The 20,778-nt window shown below is 39.2% G+C and overlaps 2 protein-coding genes across 5 annotated transcripts in view; both read right to left on the reverse strand.

Moving 5' to 3' along the window:
* LOC115179289 (nuclear factor erythroid 2-related factor 2) overlaps positions 1–4,578 on the reverse strand; it is a 44,114-nt gene extending 39,536 nt beyond the window's left edge. Inside the window, exon 1 of one of the 3 annotated variants that reach the window (XM_029740675.1) lies at positions 4,113–4,578. In XM_029740675.1, coding sequence (XP_029596535.1) covers positions 4,113–4,439 — 327 coding nt within the window. In that variant the 5' untranslated portion in view covers positions 4,440–4,578. The remainder of the gene's footprint in view (positions 1–4,112) is intronic. The other 2 variants (XM_029740674.1, XM_029740673.1) reach the window with 2 other exon arrangements.
* Positions 4,579–13,249: 8,671 nt separating this feature from the next.
* Positions 13,250–16,616, reverse strand: LOC115179380 (cytochrome c). 2 transcript variants are annotated; one of them, XM_029740852.1, is made up of 3 exons: positions 16,468–16,616; positions 15,447–15,621; positions 13,250–13,840 (listed from the first exon to the last, which is right to left on the reverse strand). In XM_029740852.1, the coding sequence occupies exons 2-3, from the start codon at positions 15,613–15,615 to the stop codon at positions 13,695–13,697; spliced, it is 315 nt and encodes a 104-aa protein (XP_029596712.1). In that variant the 5' UTR covers positions 15,616–15,621; positions 16,468–16,616; the 3' UTR covers positions 13,250–13,694. The 2 variants fall into 2 exon arrangements, with proteins under 2 accessions (XP_029596712.1, XP_029596713.1); XM_029740853.1 differs by having other exon boundaries at positions 16,389–16,591.
* Between the last annotated feature and the right edge of the window lie 4,162 nt (positions 16,617–20,778).

Below are 20,778 nucleotides of genomic sequence, written 5' to 3' on the forward strand. Positions count from 1 at the left end.
CCAGTCTGTTATTCGAACTCAATCAGTATGACAGAGTGATCTCCAGCCTTATCCTCGTCAACACTGACACCTGTGTTAACGAGAGAATCAGTGACATGATGTCAGCTGCTCCTTTTGTGGCAGGGCTGAAATGAAGTGGAAATGTTTTTGGGGGATTCAGTTCATTTGCATGGCAAAAAGGGACTTGCAATTAATTGCAATTCACCTGATCACTCTTCATAACATTCTGGAGTATATGCAAATTGCCATCATACAAACTGAGGCAGCAGACTTGTGAAAATTAATATTTCTGTCATTCAAAACTTTTGGCCACGACTGTAGACACTCTAATGTACTCGTACTCTTGCTCAATTGAGCACTGGGGCCTCCCACTCCTTTTTCTCTTTCTAGTTTTACTCCAATGTTTGTAACCTTGGGGTCCCACAAGGTTCTATACTTGGTCCATTACTGTTCACTCTCTATTCAAACAATATCGGTGATGAGATAAATGTCAAATTCCTTTATATGCTGATGACACTGTCATGTACTCTATCGCTTCAACGGCTGACCAAGCATTATCATTATTGGAGACAGATTTTAAGATATTACAAGGGACTTTTTTACAGATGAAACTTGTTTTAAATGCAAAGAAAACACATTTTAGGATTTTTAATAGGTTCAAAAAGTTGGTTGAAAATACACTTGCACTTATGAGCTTAGATGGTTCTCGAATTAATCAGGTCTCTGCATATAAATATTTAGGGATATGGTTGGATGATAAACTGTCTTTTAAAATGCACATTGACGAACATTGTAAACGGCAAAAAATCAAGCTAGGCTTCCTCTATAGAAACAGGACATGTTTGTCCTCTACAAATAGAAGACAAATTGTGCAAGCTACTTTTATGTCTGTTATAGATTATGGGGATATTATTTACATGCATGCTACGGCATCAACACTTAAATTGCTGGATGCTACTTATCATTGCACACTTAGATTTATTATGGGTGCTAGCTACAGAACTCACCACTGTGTTTTATATCAAAATGTGGGTTGGACTTCGCTGTCTGTGAGACAAGAACAACATGCTCTCGTGTTTGTCTATAAAGCACTTCTGAATAAGCTACCTTCTTATTTATCATCACTCATCAATATTAGAATTAGAATTCCTAAAACCAGGTCTCAAGCATGGATTACACTTGATGTCCATGCGATTTCCACAGAGTTGGGTATGGCTGCCTTTTCCTGTTACGCTCCTTGCCTATGGAATAGCCTGCAGACTAAACTTAAACTTGAGACTCTTGTCCCTCTTGCCCAATATTTATTGGAGGATATTTATTTTTGTATTGCTTGTAACTGTTTCGGGTAATGCAAGTTCTTGTGCTGTTAGGGGAATAACCTATGTGTAAATGTAATCTGTTGCTGTATTTTTTTGTGTTATCTGTGATCGTTTTGTTTGTCTTGTGTAGTTTCTTAATCATTGTACCTAAACTGTATGTGTAAACATGTATACGCAGGGCCCAGCTGTAAAAGAGACCTTGGTCTCAGTCTGTGTTCCTTGTTGAAATGAAGGTATAATAGTCATTTACAACATTAACAATGTCTACACTGTATTTCTGATCAATTTGATGTTATTTTAATGGACCAAAAAATGTGCATTTCTTTCAAAAACAAGGACATTGTCTCGGCTGTCGTAGGAAGGAGATGCGGACCAAAGTGCAGCGTGTGTGTCGTTCCACATTTTATTTACACTGTGAAACTATGCAATACATAAACATAAACTAAAGAACAAAACAACAAACCTTGACGAAGAGGTGAACCATACACTACTCAAAAACAATCTCCCACAAACCCAGGTGGAAAAAAACCCTACTTAAGTATGATCTCCAATTAGAGACAACGAGGACCAGCTGCCTCTAATTGGAGATCATCCCAAACAAAACCCCAACATAGAAATACAAAACTAGAACCGGACAACCTAGAAATAGAAAACATAGAGGAGAAAAAAAACTGTCACGCCCTGACCCACTCTACCATAGAAAATAACATCTTTCTATGGTCAGGACGTGACAGACATTTCTAAGTGAGTCCAAACTTTAGAACGTTAGTGTACGTATTCCCAGTCATGTGAAATCCATAGATTAGGGCCTAATTCATTAATTTCAATTGACCTTATTGCCCAAACCATCTATATACTCAGGACATTAAAAAGGCTACATCAACTTTTTGTACCCAATGATTATTGAAGAATATAAATTAGAAATGCCTCATGACATGAGCTTAGTTCAACTGTCGTATCGAATTAGAATCCAAAATATAAGCTTATTTTACTCCAATGTTTGTAAATAAAGTAAATGTAAACAAACACCGTATAGCCTCACAACATGGTTAAAATTATAATGGATGGTCAGTCCTTGCATCTATAGCTCTGTCTATACATTTGAGAGTGGTTAGATGTCTCCAGCTCCATCCTTCACCTTTTTACCTAAACAGTGGTTGGGAGAACGCTGCGGATACCCCTTTAATTAGCCCCCACCCCATGGCATGAGGAGGGATCAAAGACTTAGAATAGAATAAAGTAGAATAGAAAATAATAAAATATGCTTTGTATTCACACCATCAGTATCCTAGGTTATATCACCCTTTAAATGAAGAGGGTAATATTTACTGCTGTGCTCTTCATTGATGTGTTTACAACAACACATTCCATCATAACAAGAGAGCTGTTCATCCACCTACAAGGTCCAACTACATCATACAACTCAGCTTGATAAAGTGCAGTAGGCCTATTATCAGAGATGGGCAGTATTTATGTTGCATGTATTTCAATTACTTTTGAGTAGTTTGTCATTTGTATTTTGCTGGCCTGAACTACAAACCAATGTATTTTGTAACAAGACACGTTCAGAGCTGTAATTTGTATTCTCAAAATACAAAATACTTTTCCATACCATTTTTTTTATAGCGGTTCACAATTTTATAGCGGTTCACATCAAATTTGCTGCTTTGGTATAAGAAATCTGATAGCACTATGCTGTATTAAGATTGTCTGCTAAATTACCAAAATGCAAACGTTAAAATGAACCCTTGCAAAGCACACTGGCCACTAGTCTTATGAGCTCCACCCCTTATTATAACAATACCCACTGTGCTTTGCAGGTTCTTTTTCACATTTAATTTTGGTCATTTTAGCAGACACTTACGTAGAGTGACTTAAAGTCAGTGCATTCAACCATATATCACAGTTATAGCAAGTAACATGTATGTTACCTTCACTGATAATGTTTATCTGAATACAATGCTTTGCTAAAATATTTTGGTTTGATACATCTTTGGAGTATATAGTAGTTGTATCAAGATACATTTATCTTTGAACATCTCTTCCTATAATATATTTAATTCATAGAACTTCAAAACATAAGCTTTTACAAACAAACATTCCTCTATGAGACTGCCTACAATTGTGGACCTAGTGGACTGAGCGAAGGTGGCCTCTGATGATATGCCATCGATACAGAGATCACACGCTACAGGGTACCACCACAGTCCTGGAGGGGGCTCTCGACAAACAATAAACTGGATGCCATTATTTTTGGGGAAGAATCAGATGTATAAAATGTTTTTTTCCGGACCAATTCAAAGACATCCTGGTTTCGAAATTCAACCTTAAACGTGGATTTGAATCTTTATGAAACAGGTTGAAACTGTGTTATAGGGTGCAGCTGTGGTAAAGAACTCAAGTATGAGGCTGTCCAATGACTTTGCAGATTTTTCTACAGATGTATGAGAAAAGGTTCACAACAAGTAAATGTTGGAAAAGGTGAGATTCTATGCCTATTGAAATCATTTCAATCCACATTTATTTATTAGGCTTTATTTATGCTACATTTAATTTGTTCCATATAACACAAAATAGCCTAATCCAGTTTGCCTAGTCTACTTTATGATGCCGTTTCTTAGCCTCCTCCTCTGTCTACTATACTGTTGGCTATACTGCAACATTTTAAGTAGCCTACCACAGGATAACAACAATGGCTTATGACACAATTTCTATAGTCTAAGCGTTTCTCTTAAGTCAGAAACAAATTTGTTAGGCTGCCTATGAAGCATGTTATTCAGCCTCTGTTCTTACCTGTTGACTTCGATGTGCACTTGACAATTCTACCTCCATCATTGCGCAGTTGATATTCCCTTGTGAATTTGCTCTTAAACACCCAGAGCCGCAATTATCTTTAAAGTCCCTTACACTAACACAAATCAAATTAAATCTTACCGAACAGCGTCCTGAATATGAACATAGTTCACTTGTATAGAAATAAAAAATGAGGTCTAGAAATAATGAAAGCGTAAAGCAGCGGCAGCCTGACTGACAAGGTGGTAACGGCCCCTGGCGCTGTCTGGACACTGAGAGCTCACCATAAAAATACACCCAGAATGTTTCCTTTTCATTCAGTGACATCTAGTGGGTATAGTCTATTAGTTGTATCCCATAAGCTTGTAGGCAATACAACGAAATAGGCCTAGTTTAAGACACACTTTTATAAATACACAATTTTGTAAATCAGGCCAACACCACTTCATGAACTGTACATACAACACCTCACAAAAAAGCTCTCCAAGTATCCAACAACAACTCAACCCCCCCCCCCCCCCCCCCTCGGGAAGAATGGCCTAAAAAGTATTTTATCCCAAATAAGACTGATGATCTGACACGTAAATGCTCAATGTGTGTAATGTGTATGTTTTATGTCTGTTTTTATCCCTTTAATGTAAGCCAGGGCGCCAAATGCAATTTTCCATTTGGTGTAATTTTAAAAAAGTTTTCTAATCTATCTAAACCTACAGAATGCACAATTATTAGCATATGCACCTGTATGTAAGTAGCCTAAATTGGCGGTTGCCAGGTGCACGGTGTTTCCTCCGACACATTGGTGCGGCTGGCTTCCTTGTTAAGTGGCCATTGTGTCAAGAAGCAGTGTGGCTTGGTTTGGTTGTGTTTCGGAGGACGCACGGCTCTCGACCTTCACCTCTCCCGAGTCCATACAGGAGTTGCAGTGATGAGACAAGACTGTAACTACTAATTGGATACCACGAAATTGGGGTGAAAAACGGGGTGTAAAAAATAAATAGAGGGCCAACTGGTGGCCTGCGGGCCTATTTTATTTGTGAGTAAATGCGTTCTATGTGCCGTAGGACATTAAAGATCCGTTCTTCTCCTTTGGCACACCTTTCTAGGGTTTTCCAGAAGGCCTACTGTGTTGGAATATTTTTATTCTGTACTGGCTTCCTTCTTTTCACTCTGTCAATGAGGTTAGTATTGTGGAGTAACTATTGTACAATGTTGTTGATCCATTCTCAATTTTCTCTTATCACAGCCATTAAACTCTGTAACTGTTTTAAAGTCACCATTGGCCTCATGGTAAAATCCCTGAGCAGTTTCCTTCCTCTCTGGCAACTGAGTTTACCCATCTACCAATAGGTGCCCTTCTTTGCGAGGCTTTGGAAAACCTCCCTGATCTTTGTGGTTGAATCTGTGTTTGAAATTCACTGCTCAACTGAGGGATCTTATAGATACAATAATTGTATGTGTTGGGTAAGGAGATGAGGTAGTCATTCAAAAATAATGTTAAACACTATTATTGCATACAGAGTGAGTCCACTGTAGTGTTTTTGCTGACTTTACTGTAGTATTCACTGTTACGGACTATAGTCTGCAAAACACTACAGTGAATACTGTAGTATTTACTGTAGTATACTGTATAAATAATGTAGTAAAAGAAAACTGTAGTATATACTAATAGTAATTAATGTAGTGTTTTGCAGATTGTAGTATACTGTAGTATTTACTGTAGTATACCATAGTATTTACAGTTAACTATAGTATAAATAATGTAGTAAAAGAAAACTATAGTATATAATATAGTAATTAATGATGTGTTTTTTCAGACTTTAGTATAATGTAGTATTTACTGTAGAGTTTTTGCAGACATTACTGTAGAATTAACTATAGTGTTATTGCTTTATTATCTTTGACATAGAAGTGGAGGCTTACTCTTTGAGGAAACCTACTGGAGAAATACTAATAGCACTTTTTCCGTAACACGTAGGTAGGACTGGGATCTGAACAGATAGTTCACAACTTCTGCTCTTTTCTATAACTGGTAGGGAACATAATATGTGGTCTATAGTTGGCATGTAGATTTCTCATTTATGGGTGGCACAAATTGGGATTAAATACTGTAAAATATACTATAGTAAAGAAAAGTGTTTGTAGTTACTCTAGTGTTTTTGCAGATATTACTGTAGTATTTACTACAGTTTTTGTTTTCCAAATAATACTGTTGTATTTACTATAGTATTCTACAGTATACTACAATTTACTACAGTAAGTACTGTAGTATTCTATAGTAAACGGTAGTATTTTTAGGATGTTAACAAGTGCACTGTTAACTTCTATGGGCTAGGTCCCACCTTCGGGACACACTATTCAACAGCCAGTGAAATAGCATGGCGCGAAATACAAAACAACAAAAATCTCACAATTTCATTTTCTCAAACAATCAACTATTTTACACCATTTTAAAGATAAACTTCTCATTAATCTAACCACATTGTCCGATTCCAAAAAGGCTTTACGGTGAAAGCATAAAATTAGATTATGTTAGGACATAAACTTCACAAGAAAAACCACACAGCCATTTTCCAAGCAAGGACATGCATCACAAAAACCAAAAATACAGCTAAAATATTCACAAACCTATGATGATCTTCATCAGATGGCACTCATAGGACTTCATGTTACACAATACATGTATGTTTTGCTCGATAAAGTTCATATTTATATCCAAAAACCCCATTTTACATTGGCGCGTGATGTTCAGAATATGTATTCCCACCAAAACTTCCGGTGAATGAGCACATCAATTTACAAAAATACTCATCATAAACGTTGATAAAATTTACAACAGTTATTGAAAGAATTATAGATATACTACTCGTTAATGCAACCGCTGTGTCAAATTTTAAAATAGCTTTACGGAGAAAGCACATTTTTCAATATTCTGAGTACATAGCTCAACCATCAAAGCAAGCTATACAGATACCCGCCAAGTTCTGAGGGCAACTAAACTCAGAATTAGTATTATAAATATTCTCTTACCTTTGCTGATCTTCGTCGGAATGCACTCCCAGGACTCCTACTTCCACATGAAATGTTATTTTTGTTCGAAATACTCCATATTTATGTCCAAATACCTCCGTATTGTTTGTGCGTTCAGATCACTATCCAAAGGCATAACGCGTGAGCATAAATTCAGACACGAAAAGTCAAAAAGTTCCATTACCGTTCGTAGAAACATGTCAAACGTTGTTTACAATCAATCCTTAGGGTATTTTTAACATAAAACGTCGATGAGATTCCAACCGGACAATAGCGTATTCATTACAGAGGAAAAAGAAGGAGCGGCGCGCCAAACGTGCCTGCGCAGTAAACAACTCACTGGTCCCAGGCAGTCCACTCATTGACTGAGCTCCTATTCTCTGCCCAGTAACAGGAGACGCATGAAACAAGTTTCTAAAGGCTGTTGACAGCCAATGGAAGCCTTAGGAAGTGCAACGTGACCCCACAGACACTGTAGTTTCGATAGGGATTCAAAAGAAAAACTACAATTCTCAGATTTCCCACTTCCTGGTAGAATTTTTCTCAGGTTTTTGCCTGCCATATGAGTTATGTTATACTCAGAGACATCATTCAAACAGTTTTAGAAACTTCAGAGTGTTTTCTATCCACATCTACTAATAATATGCAAATATTTGACTCTGGGCCCGAGTATTAGGCAGTTTACTCTGGGCATGCTTTCCATCCGAAAATGAAAATACTGCCCTCTATACCTTAAAAAGTTAACAAGAGAATCCCTGACATGATGTCAGCTGGTCCTTTTGTGACAGGGCTGAAATGCAGTGGAAATGTTTTTTGCATGGCAAAGAGGGACTTTGCGATTAATTGCAATTCATCTGATCACTCTTCATAACATTCTGGAGTATATGCAAATTGCTATCATACAAACTGAGGCAGCAGACTTTGTGAAAATGTATATTTGTGTCATTCTCAAAACTTTTGGCGACAACTGTACACCAGGTCAGAACTATAGGATAAATACAGTTCTAAGCAGAAAATTAAAGCTCTTACAATATTTGATGATTACATTTCTCTAAAACAGGTTATGGGCTACAGTAGAACAGTCAGAACAGTTGCCTAAATTAAGAGGGGTAAATAGACCAAATTATTAGGGTGAGGCACACAACATACACTTAGTATTACTTTCTTACCAACAATATACATATCACCCTGGCATATTACATCATTTATGCAGCAGCATACAATACATTTTTGGAATCCTTGTTGTGCTGTGGTCACTTGAAAAGAAAGGTGGCACAGCGGTCCTTCATGGGCAAATTTTGTCATCAAAGTCTGCATTCTCTGGATTTATGGTGCTTTACAATTCCAAGTTGGATGACTGTTCAAAACGTATTTTCCCAGTCGGAGCTCGTTTATTCCCGATTTCCCAGTTGTCTATGAAGTTTTCATAGTTCCGAGTTAACAGTTGTTTTGTGTGCGGCACAAATCATGCTTCGTTGACAGCATGGCCAATGTTGAATGTTTATCATTTTAAACTTGGAAAAGAGCCCCAGATTTGGGACCACACCCACTCTCACTGATTCCTTTCAAACCACTCGTTGAATTTGCGTAATGTTTATGTCCAATGGACGATGAGTACTGATACATTTTATCTATAATTTCTCTTCATTATATCTCTTCATATGACAAGGATTTAAAAGGATTTGCCAGTAGATTGTCCCCATAAGTGACAGAACACTGAGCCAATCATGGCGCAACTCTCCGTATTTTCTGCTGGCTTGCCCCACCACCACAGAAAGCACTGAGGTAGGCTGAAATACCTGCATTTTGGAGCTGCCTTACTCAATAAAACAAAAAAGAGACCATGTTTGTATGTGGCTTCGTTAACTCAATGATATATTATTTTTACATTGTTTGCAAACTGATATGTGACACGTATTAATGCCAAAATAACATGCAAAACAGGCAAGCTCCAAGAAAATATAATAATGTTAAAAATATGGGGCTCTGCCCCACCTGCCCTGAATGACAGGTTGCCACTGGAAGCAGGGCATCCTTCTAACAGTAAATCAACTTTGTTAGGCCTCACCTTAATGGCCCTTATGCCACGAGGTGAGATATGTTTTCATTGTTTTGGGGCAGAATTATGTGAGGTGTTTTTGGAGGTGCATCTTGGTCAGTTTTGGTCGGAAAATGCCGCCCTCGTCTCACCCTCTGCCACCTAATAGCCGATTTAAACCGATTTATGCTTGATCCAAAAATGCGGCCAGAGGCGCAGTACGGAGGGTGTAACGCAATTGCGAATTGTGAAGCCAAATCGAGCACTGTATGGCGATGCCGTCTGCCTCCTACATTTTGTAACAATTAACATGATTGGTCGTAGATATTTTTTTAATTTCACCTTTATTTAACCAGGTAGGCCAGTTGAGAACAAGTTCTCATTTACAACTGCGACCTGGCCAAGATAAAGCAAAGCAGTGCGACAAAAACAACAGAGTTACACATGGGATAAACAAACGTACAGTCAATAACACAATAGAAAAATAATAAATAAATAGGCCAATAGTGGCGAATTAATTACAAATTAGCAATTTACACTGGAGTGATATATGTGCAGATGAGGATGTGCAAGTAGATATACTGGTGTGCAAAAGAGCAGAAAAACAAAAACAAATATGGGGATGAGGTAGGTAGTTGGTTGGATGGGCTATTTGCAGATGGGCTGTGTACAGCTGGTAGTATGTGGTAGTGGAGTAGGGGCCTGAGGGCACACACTTGAGGGCACACACTTAGTGTGTTGTGAAATCGGTAATGAATGTATTGTGACGTTATTAAAATTGTATAACTGCCTTAATTTTGACGGACCCCAAGAAGAGTAGCTGCTGCCTTGGCAGGAGCTAACAGGGATCCATAATAAATACAACTATTGGTTGACGGTAGGGGGGAACATTCTTCACAAGAGCTATGAATAGTATCTTTCATGCAAAAAATGCTGCTTATATTGAATTTGACAGATAATTTTACTTAGTTTATGCATATGAGCACGCACCGTCTGATTAGAAGACTTCTTGCACAACCCACTTTTTTCCCACTCGGAGGCGCACAAGAACCACATCTTTTCACATATTATTACTGTTGAACCAGGGTCGTTACACTATTATTACTCACCCAGTTTATTTTTATAAGTATGTCCATTGTCGCTAGTTTGCATTTCTTTGACATTAGCTTCATATTAAATTCTATAAACTAGTCTATCAATAATCTACATTGAGTTCATGAAGATTGTGTGAAATCAAGCTGCAGTCCAGTGCACCATTCTGAACTGAAGTCTTTTGCTGAGGTCATATGAGGACAAAACCGGGTCTGATCTTTGAACACAAATTACATTAAGACTGACAATCAGGATAATTTTACAGTGGTAATTTAGAGACTCTAAACTTTTACTTCCTGATTGGTTGTTAATCATTGCCCAACCCCTTGTAAGAAATGCATTTGTGGAAAAAGACCATAAAACATAAATTAAGGCAGCGAAGAAGAGGCGAAGCGAGGCTCCACTCCCGTCAAAAACGATCCACTCAAGAATATAGCGAAAAGCAGACCAAGGGCTCTATTCAATCCGTATCGCTGAAGTCCACGTTAGAGCATGATTGAAATTAGGGCTGCATTCACAATAGATGCTGCATATGTCGGCTCAATCGGAAATTACCTTAACATTTCTCTCTCGCAACGCCTTAGTGATACAGACTAAATAGAGCCCCAAGTGTGGATTTTTTTTGTATTAGGGTCTGTGAGAGTGTGAGGGATTTTGTCCAAAAAAATGTAATTGCTAATTTGCTAAGCAAGTCTTATGTGATCAAATAGATTTTATAATCGGAGTTGTTTGTGTCTGTTGTTCACACTCGTATCTGCGCTCTCATCGGCTAGAATGTTTACATCTGATCTCGCCTCCTCCTGCGACTATGGCCTTTTCTCAATAGGATTTCCTCAACTTCTGCGTCCTCTCTCCTCCATCCTCTCTGGCCTCCTTTTGAAACAGGTCAAAGGTAATCGAGGAGAGGCAGCATGGACAAAAATGGTCTTGTATGAAATTTGAAATGAATTCTCCAATCGCGCATCATCAGGCAAATTATGTTTACAGGGTAGAATCCAAAATTGAATGTATAAAGTGATAAAACAAATGCAGGTAGTTGTGCAAGACATTTTGAGCTAAAAAGATAAGTAGCATATCATTTTTAAATGTGTGCATGCTTTTCCCCTCTAACAATACAACAGCAGATTCAAAGGGGGTGTGGTAGGCAGAAATCAGAACTCTTCTGCGGTAGGATGCACTTGTGTTTCCTTGCCAAAAGGATGCTATTGAGGAGGGGAGGACTGTCTGCCGCTTGCCTACTAACAAACTGACACACTCATTGGTTTCTGGGTTACGGAGGAGAGGACGGAGGACAAACTTTTGACCAAATGAGAACTCCAATAACTCCAATTGTTAGGACGGAGACAACACCATCTCGTCATTATATTGAGCAGTGTTTCCCAACCCTGGTCCTCGAGTACCCCCAACAGTACACATTTTCATTGCAGCCCTGGACAAGCACACCTGATTCAAACTGTAAACGAATCATAAAATGCTCAATTAGTTAAATGAGGTGTGTTTGTCCAGGGCTACAAAGAAAATGTATACTATTGGGGGTACTCAAGGACCAGGGTTGGGAAACACTGATATAGAGTACCTTTGATTAAGGATTATCTTGCTTAGCCATCTTTATATTGTGTTTCCAGGTACAGACCTCAGGTACTAGAAGTATAATATATAGATATATATAATACACTGAGCAAAAATGTAAACGCAAATGTTTCATGAGCTAAAATAAAAAAATCCCTGAAACGTTCCAGACGCACAAAGCTTATTTCTCTCAAATTTTGTGCACAATTTTGATTGCATCCCTGTTAGAGAGCATTTCTCCTTTGCCAAGATAATCCATCCACCTGACAGGTGTGTCATATCAAAAAACTGATTAAACTGCATGATCATTACACCTTGTGCTGGGGACAATAAAAGGCCATTTTAAAATGTGCAGGTTTGTCACACAACACCACAGATGTCTCAAGTTGAGGGAGCGCACAATTGCCATGCTGACGGCAGGAATGTCTACCAGAGCAGTTGACAGAAACTGTAATGTTCATTTCTCAACCATAAGCTGTCTCCAACGTCGTTTTAGAGAATTTGACAATACATCCAACCTGTCTCACAACCGCAGACCACGTGTAACCACGCCAGCCCAGGACCTACACATCCAGCTTCTTCACCTGCGGGGATCATCTGGGGGGAGAGGAGTCTTTGTCAGTAATAAAGCCCTTTTGTGGAGAAAAGCTCATTCTGATTGGCTGGCTGACAAGTTGGTGGGCCTATGCCCTCCCAGGCCCACCTATGGCTGCACCCCTGCCCAGTCATGTGAAATCAATAGATTAGGTCCTAATGAATGTATTTAAATTCACTGATTTCCTTACATGAACTGTAACACAGTAAAATCTTTGACATTTTTGCATGTTGCATTTATATTTTTGTTCAGTGTCTTTAATCCCAAGCAATTGATTGCTCCATGAAAACTCAGGGCTAGCACTTAAATCTGCCACTGAATCTGATCACAATTTTGTCTATATTCCATTTAAACAATGCAGCCATACACAGGCTGAAATCAGTTGATAGGACTTAGACAAGCTGTAACTGCAACAAGCTGTAACTGCAACAAGTACTGATATTGTATCATAATAATTTCGCCAAGAAAAAACATATGGTCTGTTTACATACATTTTAGAGGCTATTTATACAGAACATTGGTATAAAACCAATAAACTATTTATATGATAATTCTATTACACAATTGTTGATATGTCATATTTTCCTGCTGAAAGTATAATCAGGATTATACCTCTGCCATTCATTCCAATTAGACTGGTTTGGATTTCTCCCTGACCAATATGGCTGCCATTTTCAAACCATTCTGGAACTTTGAGGTTTAATGACATATCCTATTATAATTAAAAGACCTCTCAATGTACCTAAACCTATTTCCTTGTTGAATATCAATCCTATGTTATTTATGCAAAGACAAAATCCACACAAAGACAAAAAATAAGCATTGCATGCTCTAATGTCAGCACTTTATTGATCAATTCCTTCAGGTACATAACCATAGCGCATATAGCCACTTCACAATTGCCAACAGCCTTCTGGAATACTTATAACTTTCATTAAAGTGAAATAACTTAACTTTCAACAGCTCCTGTGAAACCAGGGAATATATTGTCATTCCTTCAAGAGGGAGAGAAACCAGGGGCCTTCAGTAACCACCAGCTGATCAACTATGACTGATATCTCAGCATTAAATCAAGTGATATTGGATTCTGTTCACAAGTAAGATGGGTCTGGCATAGGACGGATGCCATGACAACACAAAGATTGATGAGTCCTGGCCATTAAATAGTGATTTTGTGTCATTGAAGTACAGATCAAAAAGAGACAACAAACTCAGACTAAAAACACATTTAACTTAAATATTTATCATCAAATACAATGTTTTACGATGTCGCAGACTTCAAATATGCAACAAGGTCTTGGCGCTCGCCCTTCTTCTTGATGCCAGCAAAGATCATCTTTGTTCCTGGAATGTATTTCTTAGGGTTTTCCAAGTACTCCATCAGGGTGGCTTCACCCCAAGTAATGCCTACAAGAGAATAATACAATCCCTTAGCTAAGGCAAGGAACTCTGTACATCAAGACTACATTCAGTTAATTATCTGACATTTTATTCATGACCTGCAGGTTTGGGGACAGCTATAGATTTCCTCACTTGACTAGAAATGTAAATTGACTCAGGCAGCACTAATTAGTTCATGGCTAGAAGGGATCCAGCTTTTGTCAAATTGTGACTTTTGTCAGCAAACTAGGCGTATGTCACATCACTACTTCACAGGAGAGTAATTTGAACTTAAATATTTATTCTTTACCAAAAAAGCCTTTTTGGTGGCAGAAATGCCTTCTGGAACATGTGAACTTTAATTTGCCTTAATAACAAACTTGTATGCCATCTGTAAATACAAATTAAATTACGAGCCTAGTTGGTTTAGCCACGGAAAAAGTCAGGAACCTTCCCGCTAGGCATAATTTGCTGAGATAATGGATGGGCTGGAAATCCCGAGAGATGAGGTAGTAACATGAGTTGGTATTATGGTGAATGGTTTAGCTAGCTAGCTACATGTCTAAACAAAAGACTCCACTATGCAAGTAACCATTTCATTATAGCGTTTACACCTTCTGTAGCCTGTGCATGTGACAAATAAACGTAGATTTTTGTGTGTTTACCAGGCAGAATGCCCTTTTTTTATTCCGTCACACTCACAAACGTAAGCAATTTTCTTTAATAAGCTTGCCATTAACTTGTAAATAATGATGTTGTTTTGAGTTTATTTACCTGTAATAATTTTTAAAAATGTGCTAAAGTTAAATCAGTCAGCTATGATATGGTCATTAATTGAACTGGCTACCCAGTTAACTCAACGTTAGCTGGCTAGCGAACTAACTAACTAACTAACAAGCTAGAAATGAACCAAAACATTGTTTAGAAAGTTGCTTTTAGTTGCCTCGTTTTCTAGATTGAGATATACTAAATTCATTTTTTAAATGGATGGGTTCATTGGTGTTAAAATATACCAGTTCTGCTATGTTGGACCACCAGGCTGCTGATGTCATGCAGCCTGTCATTTTTAGGTTTATACTTTTTCATAACGACAAGTTTGATGTCAGATGACAATAGAATGTTCATGATGTCACTGCAACAACTGTCTACAGACATGACAATAGACGTAGTATAAACAAGTCTTTAGTCTTGGAATCTTTGGATGTTTAGCATTCTATTAACATACTCACTCTGTTTAGCACATGGCCTCATATGTAAATCCTTAAAGAGATGGGTGGGGCTAAGGTTTAAGAGGGCGTAAACAACGCTGAAAGGGTGTAGACAATGCTGAATGGGTGTAGACAATGAAGAGCTCTCTAGTAGGGGTACCAAAACATTCAAAGGGCCATTTTCTCAAAATTGGGGTTACAAGATGATCAACTTTCAAAGCCGAATTACTTTCCCCATTGTTCCTCAACTGTTGTGTATGATATACCATTTTCTAGCCCTGTCGCTACTCCGAATCGAGACGATTTGACTTTCGTAGCAGATTAGGAGAATTTATGCAGCAAGTTCGGAAAATGTGGTTAATTTGACAATCTGGATCCCTTCCAGCCATTTCCCACTAACTAGGAGGATAGGTGAAAAGGCCTACCTTTGCTCTTGTTGGCGTCCGTGTAGGAGTAGCCCTCAGCCTGACCAGTCTTACGTCCGAACAGACCCCAAAGGTTTGGACCCACTTTGTGCTTCCCACCGTCTTCGACAGTGTGGCACTGGGCGCATTTCTGAACAAAGGCCTTCTTTCCCTTTGCAATGTCACCCATAGTAACCTAGTGGAAGATACAGAACACGTTAGGTTAGCTACACTCTGGTTTATCACCTAACGTTATCCAGGACTTGGTCTGGATTAGTCTGGGCAATGTTCAGTTGACTAACAGCAAGCAACTGGGCCACCTCCCCGATGAAGATGATTCTACCATCGAAAGGTAATTTGAGATTACGTGATCTAGCTACCAAATCAGCAACTTTTTGCTCAGAAAAATATAACTTCACGGGCCAAATTAGCCACACTGCCCTGAGCTAGCTCAGCCAGCTAAAGTTAGCTAACTAGGTAACCATCAACGGAGCATTGTAGCCGACATCGCGGGCCCGTAACTACAACAATCAGTCGATTTAGCGAACCAATACGTAATTTATAGTTAAAACAAAAACGAGTTCGCTAATTGTAATTGGGTTTCTTACTACGACAACACATTTTTCTATAGAAGAAAGCTGACAGGTGAGTTTGCTAGTCAGATGGGTAGTGCTGCTAGTTTGGCCAAGTTAGTAATTTGCCGCTATTATTGACAAGGAGCTGTCAGTGATGCTGAGCTAGGCTAGCTAGCTAGCTAGCTATAGCAAGCTAAGAAGAGGTCAATGATCTAACTACCTATAAAATCATACCACTTTAATCAAATCAATTATAAATGAAAGAATCTAAAAGGGCATGGATGGAGGGGCACAGCCTTAGTCAATTGTTTCCGAATTGCAGGTTAGGTTTACGCAATTCCTATTCTTCAAAGCCCAGGACACGCTGTCCTACTCACGTTAAACTTACCGGTATATCATAATTTTAGTAGAATACCAGCAGCAGTGATACGGTCGCAAGATAAAACAAAATTAGTCACGATTATTACCTTTGAATAATATCTTTTTAAACCTGCCAAGGAATTGTCATCTATCGGTTGCCTATGGAATGGTCCTGCTGTGGGGGGTAATGGAAGGTCACATCATTTTAGAGGCGCCGGCATTTGACGTCACAATCAGGCAATACTTCAGTCACGTGCTAGCTTTCGACGAATATGTAGTGGTACTAGTCTTGTTTTGCACGCTTTGTACAAAATAATAAAATGCAGTACTACAGGATATTTTGTGACGACCCTCCCACTCTGTCTGCTGTATTTCTCTCTTTGCTCTTGTTCCTTATTAGGATGCTGGTGGGCGGAGTTGGAAGGGTCGTCAGCCTCATGGAAAACACCTGGGCTCGGGTGTGTCCCAGGATAAATAGACCTCTTCCACAGTCATTGGGAGACTCTCTCCATGCAGACACCTTGTTTTTGGTTGTGCTAGTTATGGTATCTAATAAATATATATTTTTGATACTCCTTGTCTCCACGTTGTCTCCCTTTTGTTGCGAACTCTGAGCCGGTTCGTAACAATTTCTTAACGTAGCTGTTTATTAGCTAGCTACAACATGCATATGCACGTATCTCCAACCATGATCAACTGACCATGACCTAACCATCTAGGTGGTCTTAACCAATAGCACAGTATGATACGGCGGTAAAATGCATCCAATTACAGTTCAGTATGTTTACACATATGAATATTACAGTACTGTTACCGGGCACGGCATGTTGATTTAGGTCCATCCACACCAGACGCGATCAGGATAAGCAGGTTGAAATATGAAAATGGACTCTGAACCAACTATATTAATTTGGGGACAGGTTGAAACATTCATGGACATTTAGCTAGTTAAGTTTGCAGTTGCTAGCAAATTTGTCCTGGGGTGTAAACATCTGGTTGATGTTTTACCAGAAATGCACAAGGTCCTTTTTTCCCTTGATCTTTGTGGAATTTCGATCCATTTTGAGTCACACAAAATCCTGTGTTCCTACTCCGACAATTAATCTACAGATAAAAGGGAAAACCTAGTTGGTTTCTAGTAATCTTGCCTCTTTTGGTCTTCCTCTATGGTCTTTATTGGTTGGAATCCAATTTAAAGGTGCTGAGGTCCACACCTGGACTGGAGTGTGGACCTCAGTTCAGCCACAGATAGACGAATGAGACAGATATTTCACTGGATGTATACATGTGAAGCATCCGCTTGGCGTTTCCACTCACTACAATGCATGGTAGTGAGAGGAAGCCCAGTTGCCGGCAGTGGGAGAAGATGGATTTTGGCCTACATTCTGCTAATTTTCTCATCGATGAAACATTTGATCTACATACAATTTTCTCTTCCCAAAACTAGAATATGTTACAAACAGAGTTGACTTTTGCAGACTTTAATTAAGTAAAACATTTTGTTGTTTAGGAGTGCAAAGGTATAACAGTGTACGTTCCGTCCCTCTATTCGCTCGAACCAGGGACCCTTGCACACAACAACTGACACCCACGAAGCATCGTTACCCATCGCGCCACAAAAGCCACGGCTCTTGCAACGCAAGGGGAACAACCACTTCAGGTCTCAGAGCGAGTGATGTCACTGATTGAAACGCTTATTAGCGTGCACCACCGCTAACTAACCAGCCATTTCACATTTGTTACACTCACCCCCCTTTTGACCTTCTCCTTTTCCACAGCAACCAATGATCCGGGTCACGGCACCAATGTAACAGTGTAGGTTCCGTCCCTCTCTTCGCCCCAGCCTGGGCTCGAACCAGGGAACCTTGCACACATCCACAACTGACACCCACGAAGCATCATTACCCATCGCGCCACAAAAGCCGCAGCTCTTGCAACGCAAGGGGAACAACCACTTCAGGTCTCAGAGCGAGTGACATCACTGATTGAAATGCTTATTAGCCCACACCACCGCTAACTAACTAGCCATTTCACATCGGTTACACTCTCTCCTGATTGCTCAGTTTGGCCAGGCGGCCAGCTCTAGGAAGAGTCTCGGTGGTTCCAAACTTATTCCATTTAAGATCGATGGAGGCCACTGTGTTCTTGGGAACCTTCAATGCTGCAGACATTTTTTGGTACCATTCCCCAGATCTGTGCTTTGAAACAATCCTGTCTCGGCGCTCCACAGACAATTCCTTCGACCTCATGGCTGGGTTTTTGCTCTGACATGCACTATCAACTGGGACAGGTGTGTGCCTTTGCAAATCATGTCCAATCAATAGAATATACCACAGGTGGACTCCAATTAAGTTGTAGAAACATCTCAAGGATGATCAATGGAAACAGGATGCACCTGAGCTCAGTTTCAAGTCTCATATCAAAGGGTTTGAATTTTTATGCAAATAAGGCATCTGTTTATTATTTTTAATACATTTGTAAAAAAAAAGTTTCTTAGTCATTATGGGGTATTGTGTGTAGATTGATTAGGAAAACAATGAATTTAATACATTTTAGAATAAGGCTGTAATGTAACAAAATGTGGAAAAAGTGAAGGGGTCTCTACGAATGCACTGTACAGTATGTGTAAATGTATTTTGCAACGCTCACACGTTGACTAGAGCCCGTCGTTGTACAATGGATCAAACTTATCATATTGGCCAGAACAAGCAAGGAAGTGGGCAGAGCCAAGCAAGAGCTAGTGAGATCCTATCCGTGCGTTCTAGCATTTATTTGCATATTTCTATTAGGGAACACCTAATCTAAAGTGCGCTTGTGCAATAACTCAATTTGCCCTTGCACTCCTAAGCAACGCGATTGTTTTGTAACTTTGGCAAAGGTAGTATACAAAAACGCAGTCCACTCTGTTTGTTACAGATTGTACTTTTGCAAAAAGAAAACTGTATGTAGATCAAATGTTTCATCTATGACAAAATTAGCAGAATGTTGGCCAAAATCCACCTCACTCGATATTCACCCACTGGGCTTCCTCTCATCCCCATATTTGGCAGTGAGTGGAAACGCCAATCGGATGCTTCATATTTATACATCTGGTGAAATATCTGGCACATTGTTTTATCTGTGGCGGTATCACAGATTATGTAGTGGAAGCCCTAACAATTAAAATAAATGTCTTAAAAAATGGAAAGCAGTCAGGTGGAGGCAAGATCAGGTGGGACGATTCTAGTCAATGAGAGGGGAGATGTGTGTGTGAACCAAGGGTCCAGGGTTCACACTAAAGCAGGGTTTCCCAAACTCATTCTTCGGGACCCCAATGGGTGCACGTTTTGTTTTTTGCCCTAGAACTACACAACTGATTAAAATAATCAACTGATCATCAAGCTTTGATCATTTGAATTAGCTGTGTAGTGTTAGGGCAAAAACCAAAATGTGCACCGAGTTTGGGAAACACTGCACTAGAGGTGTTCACGGATCCGCCTGTTCCCAAATATCCGAGACCGGATCCAGAATTCTAAATAATGTCATGGGTCTGGGTCGGATCTGATATGATTGTCACTGGTCACTGTATGTGTAATTTTAACTGACTTGTCCGGAAGGACCCGCACAGATCCAAATGCGACTGCTGCAGTAGAGAGAGAGAGACATTTTATCATTTATTCTGTGGCACGAGTGTGGCACGTGGAGCTTGTTGTTGTTGGCCAGTCATAAGTCATCAAAGTGACAATAAGCTACAGTCATAGCGTGTGTGTGGCAAAAGTTAGGATCAAATCAAACTTTATTTATACAAGTCAAATTAAGCTTTATGTATACAGCACTTTTCAGACATGGAATGCAACACAATGTGATTCACAGGAAAATAAAAATAACAATGAAAATAAATATTTACTACACAACAAACATAAGAGGATAAAAAATTAAAGAATAACAACAAAAACTGAATGACTAAAAGCACCCTAAGGAAAAGCAAAGATTAAAAAGGTGTTTTAAAACCTCTTTTAACAATGTCAACAGTTTCGGCCTCCCTTAGGTTCTTTGACAGTCTATTCCAGAGGCTGGGGGCATGGTAACTAAAGGTTGCGACTGCATGCCTCTTGGTCCTCGGCTTTGGGATAGTTAAAAGACCGATGCCAGAGGACATGAGGGACCTACTGGGTTCATAACTTAAAAGCATGTCTGACATGTATTGGGGTGCACAAACATGGATTGATTTAAAAACCAATAGAAGAATCTTCAAATGAATTCTAAAACTCACAGGCAGACAGTGCAGAGACCTTAAAACCGGTGTAATGTATGCTCTCCGTCTTGTATTAGTCAGTACCCATTCTGCAGCATTCTGTATGTTTTGCAGTTGACCAATGGCTTTCTTGGGTAGACCGGACAGGAGAGCATTACAGTAGTCAAGCCTGCTTGTAATAAAA

Source organism: Salmo trutta, chromosome 39 (genome assembly GCF_901001165.1).
Source record: "Salmo trutta chromosome 39, fSalTru1.1, whole genome shotgun sequence".
NCBI classification, from domain to species: Eukaryota; Metazoa; Chordata; class Actinopteri; order Salmoniformes; family Salmonidae; genus Salmo; species Salmo trutta.

Coding starts and splice junctions, on each gene's coding strand:
- LOC115179380 (XM_029740852.1), bottom strand. CDS start 15,615: ATGGGTGACATTGCAAAGGGAAAGAAGGCCTTTGTTCAGAAATGCGCC. Junction 13,841..15,446: donor GGACGCCAACAAGAGCAAAG/GTAGGCCTTTTC, acceptor ATTCTCTTGTAG/GCATTACTTGGGGTGAAGCC.